Raw genomic sequence first — 15,641 nt, forward strand, 5'->3', positions numbered from 1 at the left:
AAATATCAACATTAACTTGGTGGGGGGGAGAGGGGTTTGGTGGTAGCGGGGGTGTATATTGTAGCATCCCGAAAGAGTTAGTGCTGCAAGGGGTTCTGGGTATTTGTTCTGTTGTGTTTATGTTCGGATGTTCTCCCGAAATGTGTTTGTCATTCTTGTTTGGTGTGGGTTCACAGTGTGGCGCATATTTGTAACAGTGTTAAAGTTGTTTATGCGGCCACCCTCAGTGTGACCTGTATGGCTGTTGACCAAATATGCCTTGCATTCACTTGTTTGTGTGTAGAAGCCGCATATATTACGTGACTGGGCCGGCACGCTGGTTGTATGGAAGAAAAGCGGACGTGACGACATGCTTCCAATAATGTTATCCGGTTGGAAATCGGGAGAATGGTTGCCCCGGGAGATTTTCGGGAGGGGCACTGAAATTCGGGAGTCTCCCGGGAAAATCGGGAGGGTTGGCAAGTATGAGTATTAGCGCTGTTACAGCATACTTGCCAACCCTCCCGGATTTCCCGGGAGACTCCCGAAATTCAGCGCCTCTCCCGAAAACCTCCCGGGACACATTTTCTCCCGAAATTCAGGCGGACCTGGAGGCCATGCCTCCTCCAGCTCCATGCGGACCTGGAGGGTCTGCATGGAGCAATGTTATTGTAATATATTGAGTTGGAGGCAATAAACAGGCGAGGGGATGACGTACGTCTCTTTACTGTAGACTTCAGAACAGACTCACACACTTGACGTCAGGTGCGCAACACCACGTAAATCGTTGGCCAACCAAAAAGTAACCCCCAGTACGCTATAGCCAACATTCACCAGGAGATGGCAACAGACAAACATAGATCACTCTATTACATTCCAGTCTCTCCATGTTTTCTCCATGGTAACATGTGATCCACATGCACTGTCTCTGTCCCTCTTGATAGATATATATATATATATATATATATATATATATATATATATATATATATATATATATATATATATATATATATATATATATATATATATATATGTATATATATATATATATATATATATATATATATATATATATATATATATATGTATATATATATATGTATATATACAGTATATATATATATATATATATATATATATATATATATACATATATATATATATATATATATATATATATATATATATATAATATACTGTATATTTATATGAAATACTTGACTTGGTGAATTCTAGCTGTAAATATACTTCTCCCCTCTTAGCCACGCCCCCACCCACCCCGACCACGCCCCCCCCACCTCCCGAAATCGGAGGTCTCAAGGTTGGCAAGTATGTGTTACAGCGGCACCGCTGCTTTATAATACCGACGGGCCAGCTCTAATGTTAATTTGATATTGCTTCAAAGGCCAAATTAAATTACACGGCGGGCCAAATTTGGCACGCAGGCCAGAGTTTGACACCCATGCTCTAAACGGAATGCTCACGACGTGCCAAAAGCGAGCCATTTGGCCGTTGATGGCCGCCATCGTCCTGGCTGCCCTCCTCCTCCTTGAAGCAGCTGTCCGGCTGGAATCATCGTTCAAGGGAACGGTCGCCACGTGGAAGGGAAATCGGCCATCGCCAACATGCAGGAAAGTCCAGACGGCTGCACGTAGAAGAAGGAGGCACAAGTCCAGGGGCAGCCCGCCTGGTGAAAAAAGTACTGTATTTTCTGGACCATAGAGCGCACTGCCGATGAGCGGGTCTATTCAGGTCTATGTTTGTACAAAAGGTGCACCGGTTTATAAGGCCCATTAAAGGGGTCATATTATGATTTTTTTTCTAAATTTAAAACACTTCCTTGTGGTCTACATAACATGTAATGGTGGTTCTTTGGTCAAAATGTTGCATAGATGATGTTTTACAGATCATCTTCAAGCCGCTTTCTGACAGTCGCTTCAAGATTCACCGTTTTGTGGGCGGTCTTATTTACGTGGCTCACCTTTGGCAGCGTCTTCTCCCCGTCATCTTTGTTGTAGCGGTGTAGCGTGCAAGGACGGGAGTGGAAGAAGTGTCAAAATATGGAGCTAACTGTTTTAATGACATTCAGACTTTACTTCAATCAATAACGGAGCAGCATCTCCTCATCCGTGGCTCACTCGTGCAACAACAACGCCGGAAATGTGTCCCGTGAAAAACCGTCAGACCGGAAATCTCTAATAACTAAAGTTCCTTGGGTGAACAATGTAAACTCACTACACTGGTAGTTTTGAGCGCTTCCATAGCGAGATATAAGTTATAACTTTACACTACTTTATATTAGAAATGGCAACAGCATAGGGTGAATGTCCCAAAGCAAGAAGATAGAGGAAAAATAATAATCTTATCGACTACGGCAGTGTTTTTCAACCTTTTTTGAGCCAAGGCGCATTTTTTTCACTGAAAAAATCCAGAGGCACACCACCAGCAGAAAACATGAAACTCAGTGGACAATAAAAAGTCGTTGTCGCAGTTGTTGGATATGAATTTAAACCATAACCAAGCATGCATCAATATAGCTCTTGTCTCAAAGTAGGTGTACAGTCATGACCTGTCACATCACACCGTGACTTATTGAGTTTTTTGGTTATGCTCCCGTGCATAGTGTGTTAGTTCTTGTTTTGCACTCCTATTTTGGTGGCTTTTCCTGTTTTTTGGTATTTTCCTGCTGCAATTTCATGTCTTCCTTTAAACGCTATTCCCCGTACCTGCTTTGTTTTCGCAATCAAGAATATTTAAAGGGGAACATTATCACCAGACCTATGTAAGCGTCAATATATACCTTGATGTTGCAGAAAAAAGACCATATATTTTTGTAACCGATTTCCGAACTCTAAATGGGTGAATTTTGGCGAATTAAACACCTTTCTATTATTCGCTCTCGGAGCGATGACGTCACAACGTGGCAATCCGCCATTTTCTCAAACACCGAGTCAAATCAGCTCTGTTATTTTCCGTTTTTTTCGACTGTTTTCCGTACCTTGGAGATATCATGCCTCGTCGGTGTGTTGTCGGAGGGTGTAACAACACGAACAGGGACGGATTCAAGTTGCACCAGTGGCCCAAAGATGCGAAAGTGGCAAGAAATTGGACGTTTGTTCCGCACACTTTACCGACGAAAGCTATGCTACGACAGAGATGGCAAGAATGTGTGGATATCCTGCGACACTCAAAGCAGATGCATTTCCAACGATAAAGTCAAAGAAATCTGCCGCCAGACCCCCATTGAATCTGCCAGAGTGTGTGAGCAATTCAGGGACAAAGGACCTCGGTAGCACGGCAAGCAATGGCGGCAGTTTGTTCCCGCAGACGAGCGAGCTAAACCCCCTATAGACCCTAGCTTCCCTGGCCTGCTGACATCAACTCCAAAACTGGACAGATCAGCTTTCAGGAAAAGAGAGCGGATGAGGGTATGTCTACAGAATATATTAATTGATGAAAACTGGGCTGTCTGCACTCTCAAAGTGCATGTTGTTGCCAAATGTATTTCATATGCTGTAAACCTAGTTCATAGTTGTTAGTTTCCTTTAATGCCAAACAAACACATACCAATCGTTGGTTAGAAGGCGATCGCCGAATTCGTCCTCGCTTTCTCCCGTGTCGATGGCTGTCGTGTCGTTTTCGTCGGTTTCACTTGCATACGGTTCAAACCGATATGGCTCAATAGCTTCAGTTTCTTCTTCAATTTCGTTTTCGCTACCTGCCTCCACACTACAACCATCCGTTTCAATACATGCGTAATCTGTTGAATTGCTTAAGCCGCTGAAATCCAAGTCTGAATCCGAGCTAATGTCGCTATAGCTTGCTGTTCTTTCCGCCATGTTTGTTTGTGTTGGCTTCACTATGTGACGTCACAGGAAAATGGACGGGTGTATATAACGATGGTTAAAATCAGGCACTTTGAAGCTTTTTTTTAGGGATATTGCGTGATGGGTAAAATTTTGAAAAAAACTTCAAAAAATATAATAAGCCACTGGGAACTGATTTTTAATGGTTTTAACAATTCTGAAATTGTGATAATGTTCCCCTTTAAGTTGTCGCTATCTTTTTTTTGTCTGGTCATTGTTGATTGTCATGTCATGTACGTATGTACTTTGTGGACGCCGTCCCTCCTCCACAGTAAGTCTTTGCTGTCGTCCAGCATTCTGTTTTTGTTTACTTTGTCGCCAGTTCAGTTTTAGTTTCATTCTGCATAGCCTTCCCTAAGCTTTAATGCCTTTTCTTAGGGGCACTCACCTTTTGTTTATTTTTGGTTCAAGCATTAGATACCTTTTTTACCTCGATGCTGCCTCCCACTGTCGTCTGCATATTGTGATCACAACAAACCATCGTCGTCTCACACGACGTGTTCCCGACATCTACGAAGCAATTAGCTACAAGCTTCCACCTACTGATATTGAGGAGAATAACACGGTTACTCTGCCGAGCTCTAGACAGCACCGACACTCAACAACGGCACATTATTTGCGGATTATAATTACTGGTTTGCAAAAAATATTTTTAACCCAAATAGGTGGAACTACATAATCTCCCACGGCACACCAGACTGTATCTCACGGCACACTAGTGTGCCGCGGCACAGTGGTTGAAAATCACTGGACTACAGCGGCGGACTTGCGCACATTTTCAGGACTTATGCAGATCTCAAATACACATCAGCAGGTACCAGAAGGTAAGAAAAGTTGGTTTTGCATAATATTGCGAAACAAAAAGCCAGATAATATGTCTGCTCATGGGTGCCATTTTGCGGTCCTTATACACACACCATAGTAATACTTGTATCTCTGACTACGCTGGCCGTAATGGGCCGACAATCCATAAAGCGATGCGGCTTCAAAGTCATACTAAAACATTTTTGACAGATTTTTGAATGTCGTGTGTAATGTCCTTTATTTTCAATGGAACATTTAAAGATTTGGTGTTGTTTACTGGCGTCATATTGCAGTCTACAGGTATCTCTTGTGTGACTGCCATCTACTGGTCACACTTATCATTACACCTTGTACCAAATAAAATTGCTTCGAGGTCGGTAAGCACGACCAGAATTATTCCGTACATCAGGCGCACCGGGTTATGAGGCGCACTGTCCATTTTTGAGAAAATGAAAGGATTTTAAGTGCGCCTTATAGTCCGAAAAATACGGTAAAAACGGACGAAGCAACCCAGATTCCTATCACCCCTGACACCTCGGCACACAGGAGGAGGACAAAGACTGTGACTGAATTGAATGAACTCATACATCATGTTTCAATGGGAACACCAGCGGCCAATATGTAAACAAAATAAAATCTGTCCAAAAAGTAGGTGGGTGTGGCTTATAAAACGGTGAGCTCTATAGCCCGAAAAGGATGGTAAGTGGCAGGATCCATAAAATCATAGGTCGAGTCCATCTACTGTACAATTACTGTATATGCAATGTACCATTGGAATGAATTCAAATGTAAGATGCTTTTCCCCAGAGCTGTTATGTAAGCCAGACATCCACACTGGACTGCCAGCCCCACCTCAAATGCCACTGCCTGAAATCCCTCAACCCTGGCTGGTAAGTCCACTTCCACCTGACCATGACACTACTTCATGACACATGACTGTATGACTTCTGTAGCTATGTTTAGTACTATCAAGCAAGGTGGCAGTTGGCATAAATATTAACGGGATTAGCCGTTTTAACGTTTAGACCAGCAATCTTCCACACAAGAAAAATAGTATACAGCCGCAAAACGCAATAAATTTTTTAAACTTTTAATCTTTTTATTCTTTATTTTACAGGTAAATCAATCTGTCAGTGTGAAACGAAAATATTTTTCCTTTTCTTCACTATATATGCATACATATATCCACGTATATATGCATACATATATCCACATATATATGCATACATATATATATATATATATATATATATATATATATATATATATATATATATATATATATATATATGCATACATATATCCATATATATATATATATATATATGCATACATATGTACATATATCTATATATACAAACCCCGTTTCCATATGAGTTGGGAAATTGTGTTAGATGTAAATATAAACGGAATACAATGATTTGCAAATCGTTTTCAACCCATATTCAGTTGAATATTCTACAAAGACAACGTATTTGATGTTCAAACTGATGAACTTTTTTTTTTTTTGCAAATAATCATTAACTTTAGAATTTGATGCCAGCAACACGTGACAAAGAAGTTGGGAAAGGTGGCAATAAATACTGATAAAGTTGAGGAATGCTCATCGAACACTTATTTGGAACATCCCACAGGTGAACAGGCAAATTGGGAACAGGTGGGTGCCATGATTGGGTATAAAAGTAGATTCCATGAAATGCTCAGTCTTTCACAAACAAGGATGGGGCGAGGGTCACCACTTTGTCAACAAATGCGTGAGCAAATTGTTGAACAGTTTAATAAAAACCTTTCTCAACCAGCTATTGCAAGGAATTTAGGGATTTCACCATCTACAGTTCCGTAATATCATCAAAGGGTTCAGAGAATCTGGAGAAATCACTGCACGTAAGCAGCTAAGCCCGTGACTTTCGATCCCTCAGGCTGTACTGCATCAACAAGCAACATCAGTGTGTAAAGGATATCACCACATGGGCTCAGGAACACTTCAGAAACCCACTGTCAGTAACTACAGTTGGTCGCTACATCTGTAAGTGCAAGTTGAAACTCTCCTATGCAAGGCGAAAACCGTTTATCAACAACACCCAGAAACGCCGTAGGCTTTGCTGGGCCTGAGCTCATCTAAGATGGACTGATACAAAGTGGAAAAGTGTTCTGTGGTCTGACGAGTCCACATTTCAAATTGTTTTTGGAAACTGTGGAAGTATTGTCCTCCGGACCAAAGAGGAAAAGAACCATCCGGATTGTTATAGGCGCAAAGTTGAAAAGCCAGCATCTGTGATGGTATGGGGGTGTATTAGTGCCCAAGACATGGGTAGCTTACACATCTGTGAAGGCACCATTAATGCTGAAAGGTACATACAGCTTTTGGAGCAACATATGTTGCCATCCAAGCAACGTTACCATGGACGCCCCTGCTTATTTCAGCAAGACAATGCCAAGCCACGTGTTACATCAACGTGGCTTCATAGTAAAAGAGTGGGGGTACTAGACTGGCCTGCCTGTAGTCCAGACCTGTCCCCCATTGAAAATGTGTGGCGCATTATGAAGCCTAAAATACCACAGCGGAGACCATTCGGACTGTTGAACAACTTAAGCTGTACATCAAGCAAGAATGGGAAAGAATTCCACCTGAGAAGCTTAAAAACAAGTGTCTCCTCAGTTCCCAAACGTTTACTGAGTGTTGTTAAAAGGAAAGGCCATGTAACACAGTGGTGAACATGCCCTTTTCCAACTACTTTGGCACGTGTTACAGCCATGAAATTCTAAGTTAATTATTTGCAAAAAGAAAAAAGTTTATGAGTTTGAACATCAAATGTGTTGTCTTTGTAGTGCATTCAATTGAATATGGGTTGAAAAGGATTTGCAAATCATTGTATTCCGTTTATATTTACATCTAACACAATTTCCCAACTCATATGGAAACGGGGTTTGCTTTGTACATACCTCAAATGTTTTTTCGAACACATTTTTAATTGATATTGATTACAGGTCTATTGGGATATATATCGTTTTATTGTCCCAGCTCTAATAGTTTGTCACGTTTATATAGTGAAACACTACACATGCAGTCAGACAATTCCAGGTCAGAAGAGTCCAGATGTGTTTGGCAGCCAACGCTCCCCACTGCATTTCAGTCAGTGTTTTCCGGGTTACGTCACAAGCTCCCGTTCGCGCTGGACCTTTGAGGAAAATGTTGCAGCAATCTTTTTTCTTTTTTTTTTTGTTTGTTGATGAGACACAAATGATTTCCATGTGTGTTGATGTTGGAGAGCAATGCTCTTCCCCTCCCTTCCTGCCTGCCGGCTTGGCGAGTCAACACATGGGTAGGTTGTGTAACGCTAGCACTACAATTTCATAGCATACATCATTTTTAGTATGTAGGTCAATGATATGTCAACGCTGTACTATCTGGGCTGTGTTATCCACTTCATTCCTTCATTTACTGACTAAAGTTAAACGTTAAAGTACCACTGATAGTCACACACACACACTAGTTGTGGTGAAATTACCCTCTGCATTTGACCCATCCCCTTGTTACACCCACTGGGAGGTGAGCGGAGCAGTGAGCAGCAGCGGTGGCCACGCTCGGGTCCTCTTTGCAAGTGCAGTGCCTTGTAAAGACTAGTTTGTTTTAAATGACCAAGCACCCTAAAAGTCCTCCTGCTAGTTATTTTTGATTACCGCCACTTTGTCCCAAATGTAAGAAAGCGCTACAATACAAATAAGACTGTTACAACCTAATGCTTGAAACATTAACATGTTATTGTTATGTTATTCTCAACATTTCTTATTGTGATGTTGTACTATTATTTTGAAATAGTTATAACGTTTTCCCCTAGCAATATTATAACTTTTCCTCTTAATATTCAGACTAGATCCTCATCACATTAGAGCAGGGGTCGGCAACCCAAAATGTTGAAAGAGCCATATTGGACCCAAAATACAAAAACAAATCTGTCTGGAGCCGCAAAAAATTAAAAGCCATATTACATACAGATAGTGGGTCATGAGATATAAATTGAATTAAGAGGACTTAAAGGAAACTAAATGATCTCAAATATACCTACAAACGAGGCATAATGATGCAATATGTACATATAGCTAGCCTAAATAGCATGTTAGCATCGATTAGCTTGCAGTCATGCAGTGACCAAATATGTCTGATTAGCACTCCCCACAAGTCAATAACATCAACAAAACTCACCTTTGTGCATTCATGCACAATTTTAAAAGTTGTTGGACAAAATGAGACAGGAAAAGAAGTGGCATAAAACACGTCTAAGAAAGTCGGAGAAAGTTATACATGTAAACAAACTACGGTGAGTTCAAGGACCGCCAAAATCAGTAGGACAAAACGGCGCTCGCCAAATACTCGAATCAGTGAGGCATGTTTAATATAAACAGTGTGCTTTATAACAATTAGGGAGGTTCGCGTCATGTTTGTCCTCCTACGGAAACCATATTAAAACAAACAAAAAAATGTTTCCCCCTCATCTTTTTCCATTTTTCATACATTTTTGAAAAAGCTCCAGAGAGCCACTAGGGCATACTTGCCAACCCTCCCGGATTTTCCGGGAGACTCCCGAAATTCAGCGCCTCTCCCGAAAACCTCCCGGGACAAATTTTCTCCCGAAAATCTCCTGAAATTCAGGCGGAGCTGGAGGCCACGCCCCCTCCAGCTCCATGCGGACCTGAGTGACGTGTTGACAGCCTGTTCACACGTCCGCTTTCTCACAATATAAACAGCTAATGATCGAGGGCGAGTTTTTGGTTTCTTATGTGGGTTTATTGTTAGGCAGTTTCATTAACGTCCTCCCAGCGCGGTAACAACACACAACAACAGCAGTCAAGTTTTCGTCTACCTAAAGCAGTTCGTCTGCCGTAAACAGCAATGTTGTGACACTTTTAAACAGGACAATACTGCCATCTACTGTACATGCATATGTGACCCACCCATAATGTGTCACATTTTTGTGTTGATTTATTTATTTTATTTTGTGGTTTGAATTCGTTTTTGGAGCTGTCATTACACATTTATCAGTATTCACATTGGTCAGTAGGGGGCAGTAGGGCGTTTCTTCCCAATTGAATGCTATCACCTGCAGACCGGAATGTCTTGTCATTCTGATGAGCGCGACCATTCTGTGAACAATTGAAACGTCCAGTGTGCTTTTTCCTCCTGTATAACAGGTTAGTTTTGGTGAATCAACTCACTGAATAATATCCATGTGATCTTTATAAGTTTAAGTACACATTCTGATGGTGGAGCCTAACTCTAAAGTGTTTGTGAGTTGTAGTTTGTATTTGTGAATGAATCCAGTGCACAGCTGCAGTAATCAATACAAAATGGCGACGTGAGTGCGCAATGTTTATATAGGAACTTCTGATCCTAATTCAGACTCCCAAATTAGAGCTCCCGCTTTCTTATTGATTTTATAATGTATATTTGTATAATGTGTGTGTTCTGAAATAGTGACAGAGAATAGAACAAGGGTGGACAATTCAACCCTTAACTCAACAATGAGTAGATGAGTGTTATGTGCGTGTATATGTGTAAATAAATGATCACTGAAATTCAAGTATTTCTATTATTTATTTATATGTGTATATATATATATATATATATATATATATATATATATATATATATATATATATATATATATATATATATATATGTATATGTAATAAAATAAATATATATAGCTAGAATTCACTGAAAGTCAAGTATTTCTTATATATATATATCTTAACCACGCCCCCAACCACGCCCCCCGCCCCACCCCCGACCACGCCCCCCACCTCACGAAATCGGAGGTCTCAAGGTTGGCAAGTATGCACTAGGGCGGCGCTAAAGAGCCGCGGGTTGCCGACCCCTGCATTAGAGCAATGTTCTCCTAATATTATACTGACTGAGCCATTAGAGACAGGAGACCACGGTCTATTACTACAGTGGCCCGAGAAGGGTCACAACAATTGCAAATGTCCCAACAAATGCAAACACAACAACATAAAGCCATAACACAACAACTTTCCCATACAGAGACGATTCCTATGGTGGCTGAGAAAGGTCACAACAAATGCCAACACAACAACTAGAGATGTCCGATGATGGCTTTTTTGCCGATATTCCCATATTGTCCAACTCTTAATTACCTATTCCGATATCAACCGATACCGATATATACAGTCGTGGAGTTCACACATTATTATGCCTAATTCTGTTGTGATGCCCCGCTGGATGCATTAAACAATGTAACAAGGTTTTCCAAAATAAATAAACTCAAGTTATGGAAAAAAGTGCCAACATGGCACTGCCATATTTATTATTGAAGTCACAAAGTGCATTATTTTTTATAACATGCCTCAAAACAGCAGTTTGGAATTTGGGACATGCTCTCCCTGAGATAATCTTGATACCCACTACAACTATGGGAAATACTATACTTTGACTTTCACAAAGTGCATTATTTTTTTTATTTTTTAAACATGCCTCAAAACAACAGCTAAAAAAACAATGAACGCACAAAGCTTCAGTCCAGAGTATACTAGAGTCATAAAGTGAACAATAACATAGTCCTCCTTTAGTGCAAGACTGCCTGGCATACTGTATAACAGGAAATTATAAACTGGGCTCAATCTGCCCTGCTTTAACGTATTTGTATGAGTAACACAAATGTGCTGCAAGCTAGTGGTGAGTGCTTGAAGTGGCCTAGCAGTCAGCCAGAGCTTCTGAAATGCTGCGTTGAGACAGGACACCTCCGTGTGCGCATGCAGGACAGACTATCCACACCAAACTCCACCGTAGCTTTTTGCCATACTGCGTGCGTTGTCCCTGACCACAACGTGGGCTTTCGCCTTGGGGTGGTTATTGTTGTATTTTTGTTTTTTCTCGTCGGAGTCTTTAAGCGACAACTGTGTGGTACTACTTTTTTTCGCTGTTTGCTTTTCATCCATCTTCCGCTTGTATTCATCGTGTATCTCCTTATGATTCTTGAAGAGGTGGGAGATCAAATTGCTCGTATTAAAGGAAGACGTCTTAGTTCCTCCTCGCATAACCAACTTTTTGCAGTCATTGCAAATTGCCAGTTTTTTATCCGTCAGAGACACTTTAAAATAATCCCAAACCATAGACATGGTGTTGTTAGTCAGTCACCGAGCGAGCTCGCTTGTTAGCCAGGCTACAGCACCGGCAACAACACACTCCTTCTTCCCTACCAGAACGATGAGGCTGCACCACGCACTGTGGGATTCTTCTATTACCCCCAGCTCCAGCATGGATTTTAATTCCTCCCGAACTACTTTGCGTGGTGCAGCCCCATCGTTCTGGTAGGGAAGAAGGATGGGTCTGTGCGGTTCTGTGTGGATTACCGCAAGGTAAATGAGGTGTCACGTTTTGACGCCTACCCAATGCCCCGGGTCGACGAGCTCCAACAACGTCTCTCCTCCCGGTTGCTGCTTATACAGAGCGACAGGTAATGAGATAAAAAGGCCCAGATGGGCCATCTACGCACCTGTCGCTGACTCCGAGGCCGGTCCTGGCACACCCCGCCTCGCTGCAGGCGCAGGCCACGCCCCCCTCAACAAAGTGTTTATCACTTGCAACCTAAAAAAACATTTGTAATAACAAACGGTTCAATTAATTCCCAGATGTATTAAATCAGGGGTGCTCACACTTTTTCTGCAGGCGAGCTACTTTTCAATTGATCAAGTCGTGGGGATCTACCTCATTCATATATATAATTTACATTTACTTATTTATGAAATATATGTTTTTGTTAACAAGTTAAAGGTGTTTAATGATAATGCAAGCATGTTTAACACATATAGTTAATATTGTTAAAAAATTAAAGGTGTTTAATGATAATACAAGTATGTTTAATACATATAGTTAATATTGTTAACAAGTTAAAGGTGTTTAAAGATAATGCAAGCATGTTTAACACATATAGTTAATATTGTTAACAAGTTAAAGGTGTTTAATGATAATACAAGCATGTTTAACACATAGTTAATATTGTTTATAAATTAAAGGTGTTTAATGATAATACAAGAATGTTTAATACATATAGTTAATATTGTTAACAACTTAAAGGTGTTTATGTCAAGACTTGGACTATGGCGTGGTTTGTTCTCCCGTGGTGCAAATGAACATTTGCACCAGACATGGCGTGAAGGTGAAGACATATTTTACTATAACAAAAAGAACAAACTAAAGGTGCGCACAAGGCGGAAGTACAAACTTGACAAATGAAACCAATACTTGCACGTGGGCAAAAAACATATGACATGAACATAAGTCGCTAACTGTGGCATGAATCGAAAAAACTTACTTGGACAGGGCATGAAGTACGCAGAGGTAAACAGAGTGTGACAGGGGTATGAATCCGGATGTCGCCAGAACGACAAACTGAAAACAATGAACTTAAATACTAGTGACATGATTAGTGAAAACAGGTGCGTGACTCAAAACGTGAAACAGGTGCGTGACGTGACAGGTGAACTAATAGGTTGCTATGGTGACAAACAAGAGTGCACAATGAGTCCAAACGTGGAACAGGTGAAACTAATGGGTAACTATGGAAACAAGACAAGGGAGTGAAAAGCCAGAAACTAAAGAGTCCAATAACTAAACAAAAACAAAAACAAAACAAAACATGACTAAAACAAAACATGATTACACAGACGTGACAGTTTAAAGATAATACAAGCAGGTTTAACACATATAGTTAATATTGTTAACAAGTTAAAGGTGTTTAAAGATAATACAAGCATGTTTAACACATATAGTTAATATTGTTAATAAGTTAAAAGTGTTTAATGATAATACAAGCATGTTTAACACATATAGATTCCTTTCTTTCATGAAGACAAGAATATAAGTTGGTCTATTACCTGATTCTGATGACTTGCATTGATTGGACAGTGGTGCTGATAACGTCCGCATTTTCGAATGGAGGAGAAAAAAAGTCCTCCTTTCTGTCCAATACCACATGAAAGTGGTTGGTTTTTGGCATCTTATTTGTCCAGCTTCCGTACTCCTTTGTATACACTTTACAAGAAATACATTGTCGGCAAACTCCGTAGCTTGCTAGCTTGTGCACGCCAGCTTTCTGAGACACTTATTTTGGTAGCGCAACTGTGCAACTGTGCAGTCGGTCTTTGGAGTTTTGACGCCAGGTACGGCGCCAGAGTCTGTTGAAATAAAGTGTTTCTTGCCTTCCAGTCGGTAATTTTAATGAGCTGGCAGCAGCCAGCGTCATCTCAGAAGACCCTCGGGTGCCGTGAATGTCAATCAAGTGACGAAAGTGACGTCATAGTGAAGATTTATAATCGCTCATTTTTAGGACTATTTTTTTAATGCCTGGCTGGTGATCGACTGACACACCCTCCGAGATCGACCGGTAGCTCGCGATCGACGTAATGAGCACCCCTGTATTAAATTAATGGAAATGTGTGCAAAACTGGAACACAAGAGCCCTTAAATAAAAGAGCTGGTCAGACCTCTCTGTGAGGTGGCTCACTGCAGTCAGCCAAATTTTAGAATTGTCTGCATTATTTTATTTACCGTATTTTCCGGACCATAAGGCGCACCGGATTATATGGCGCACTGCGGATGAGCGGATCTAGTCAGGTCTGTTTTCATACAAAAGGCACACCGGGATTATAGGCCGCATTAAAGGAGTCATATTATTTTTTATTATTTATTATTAAAACATTTCCTTGTGGTCTACATAACATGTAATGGTGGTTCTTTGGTCAAAATGTTGCATAGATGATGTTTTACAGATCATCTTCAAGCCGCTTTCTGACAGTCGCTTCAGGATGCGCCGTTTTGTGGGCGGTCTTATTTACGTGGCTCACCTTCGACAGCGTCTTCTCCCCGTCATCTTTGTTGTAGCTGTGCAGCGTGCAAGGATGGGAGTGGAATAAGTGTCAAAAGATGGAGCTGACTGTTTTAATGACATTCAGACTTTACTTCAATCAATAGCGGAGCAGCATCTTCTCATCCGTGGCTCACTAGTGCAACAGCAACGTAAAAAACTGTCAGACCGGAACTCTCTAATAACTAAAGTTCCTTGTGTGAATAATGTAAACTCACTACACCGGTATGTTTTAGCGCTGTCATGGCACGTTTACTGACAGATATAAGTAAGAACTTTACACTACTTTATATTAGAAATGGCAGCAGCGGAGGATGGATGTCCCATAACAAGAAGATAAAGAAGAAGAAAAAGCTTATCGACTACGGGGTTGCCACGGATGAAGGGCGGACGCGCACAAATTTTCAGGACTTATGCAGATCCCAAATACACATCAGCAGGTACCATAAAGTAAGAAAAGGTGCTTTTGCATAATATTGCGAAAACAATTGCCAGATAATATGTCTTACCTTATACACACACCATAATAATACTCGTATGTTGAAGCACAGTACAATCCATCAAGCGGTGCGGCTTCAAAGCTTACCAAAGTCTTACTAAAACATTTTGATAGATTTTTGAGCGGCGTGTGTAATGTTCTATGTTTTCAATGGAACATATACAATTTTGGTGTTGTTTCCTTGAGTCATATTGCAGTCTACACGTATCTCTTGTGTGTGACTACCATCTACTAGTCACACTTATCATTACACCGTGTACCAAATAAAATAGCTTTGAGGTCGGTAAGCACAACTAAAATTATTCCGTACTTAAAGCGTCATAAGACGCACTGTCGATTTTTCAGAAAATTAAAGGATTTTGTGTGTGCCTTTATAGTCCTAAAAATACGGTACAATAAATACATCGATTAGTGACGTTTACTAATTGATTTTATAATCGTCCATGTCCGCATTGCGATGCATCTAAAAATCGATTATTAGACTTAGATAAACTTTGATGATCCTCAAGGGAAATTGCTCAAAATATTTTTTTTCCCCCACCTTCAGTATTTACAGTATATGACACATGTATTTGGCTAGATAAATGTTATTGCATGTGTTATTTT

General features: G+C 40.6%; 1 protein-coding gene across 3 annotated transcripts in view; it reads left to right on the forward strand.

The window, feature by feature from the left end:
• Nucleotides 1–15,641, forward strand: part of afap1 (actin filament associated protein 1) — a 243,923-nt gene that overhangs the window by 108,220 nt on the left and 120,062 nt on the right. For all 3 annotated transcript variants that reach the window (XM_061961210.2, XM_061961209.2, XM_061961211.2), the window contains exon 3: nt 5,460–5,542. In XM_061961210.2, coding sequence (XP_061817194.1) covers nt 5,460–5,542 — 83 coding nt within the window. The remainder of the gene's footprint in view (nt 1–5,459; nt 5,543–15,641) is intronic.

Source organism: Nerophis lumbriciformis, linkage group LG05, assembly GCF_033978685.3.
Source record: "Nerophis lumbriciformis linkage group LG05, RoL_Nlum_v2.1, whole genome shotgun sequence".
NCBI classification, from domain to species: Eukaryota; Metazoa; Chordata; class Actinopteri; order Syngnathiformes; family Syngnathidae; genus Nerophis; species Nerophis lumbriciformis.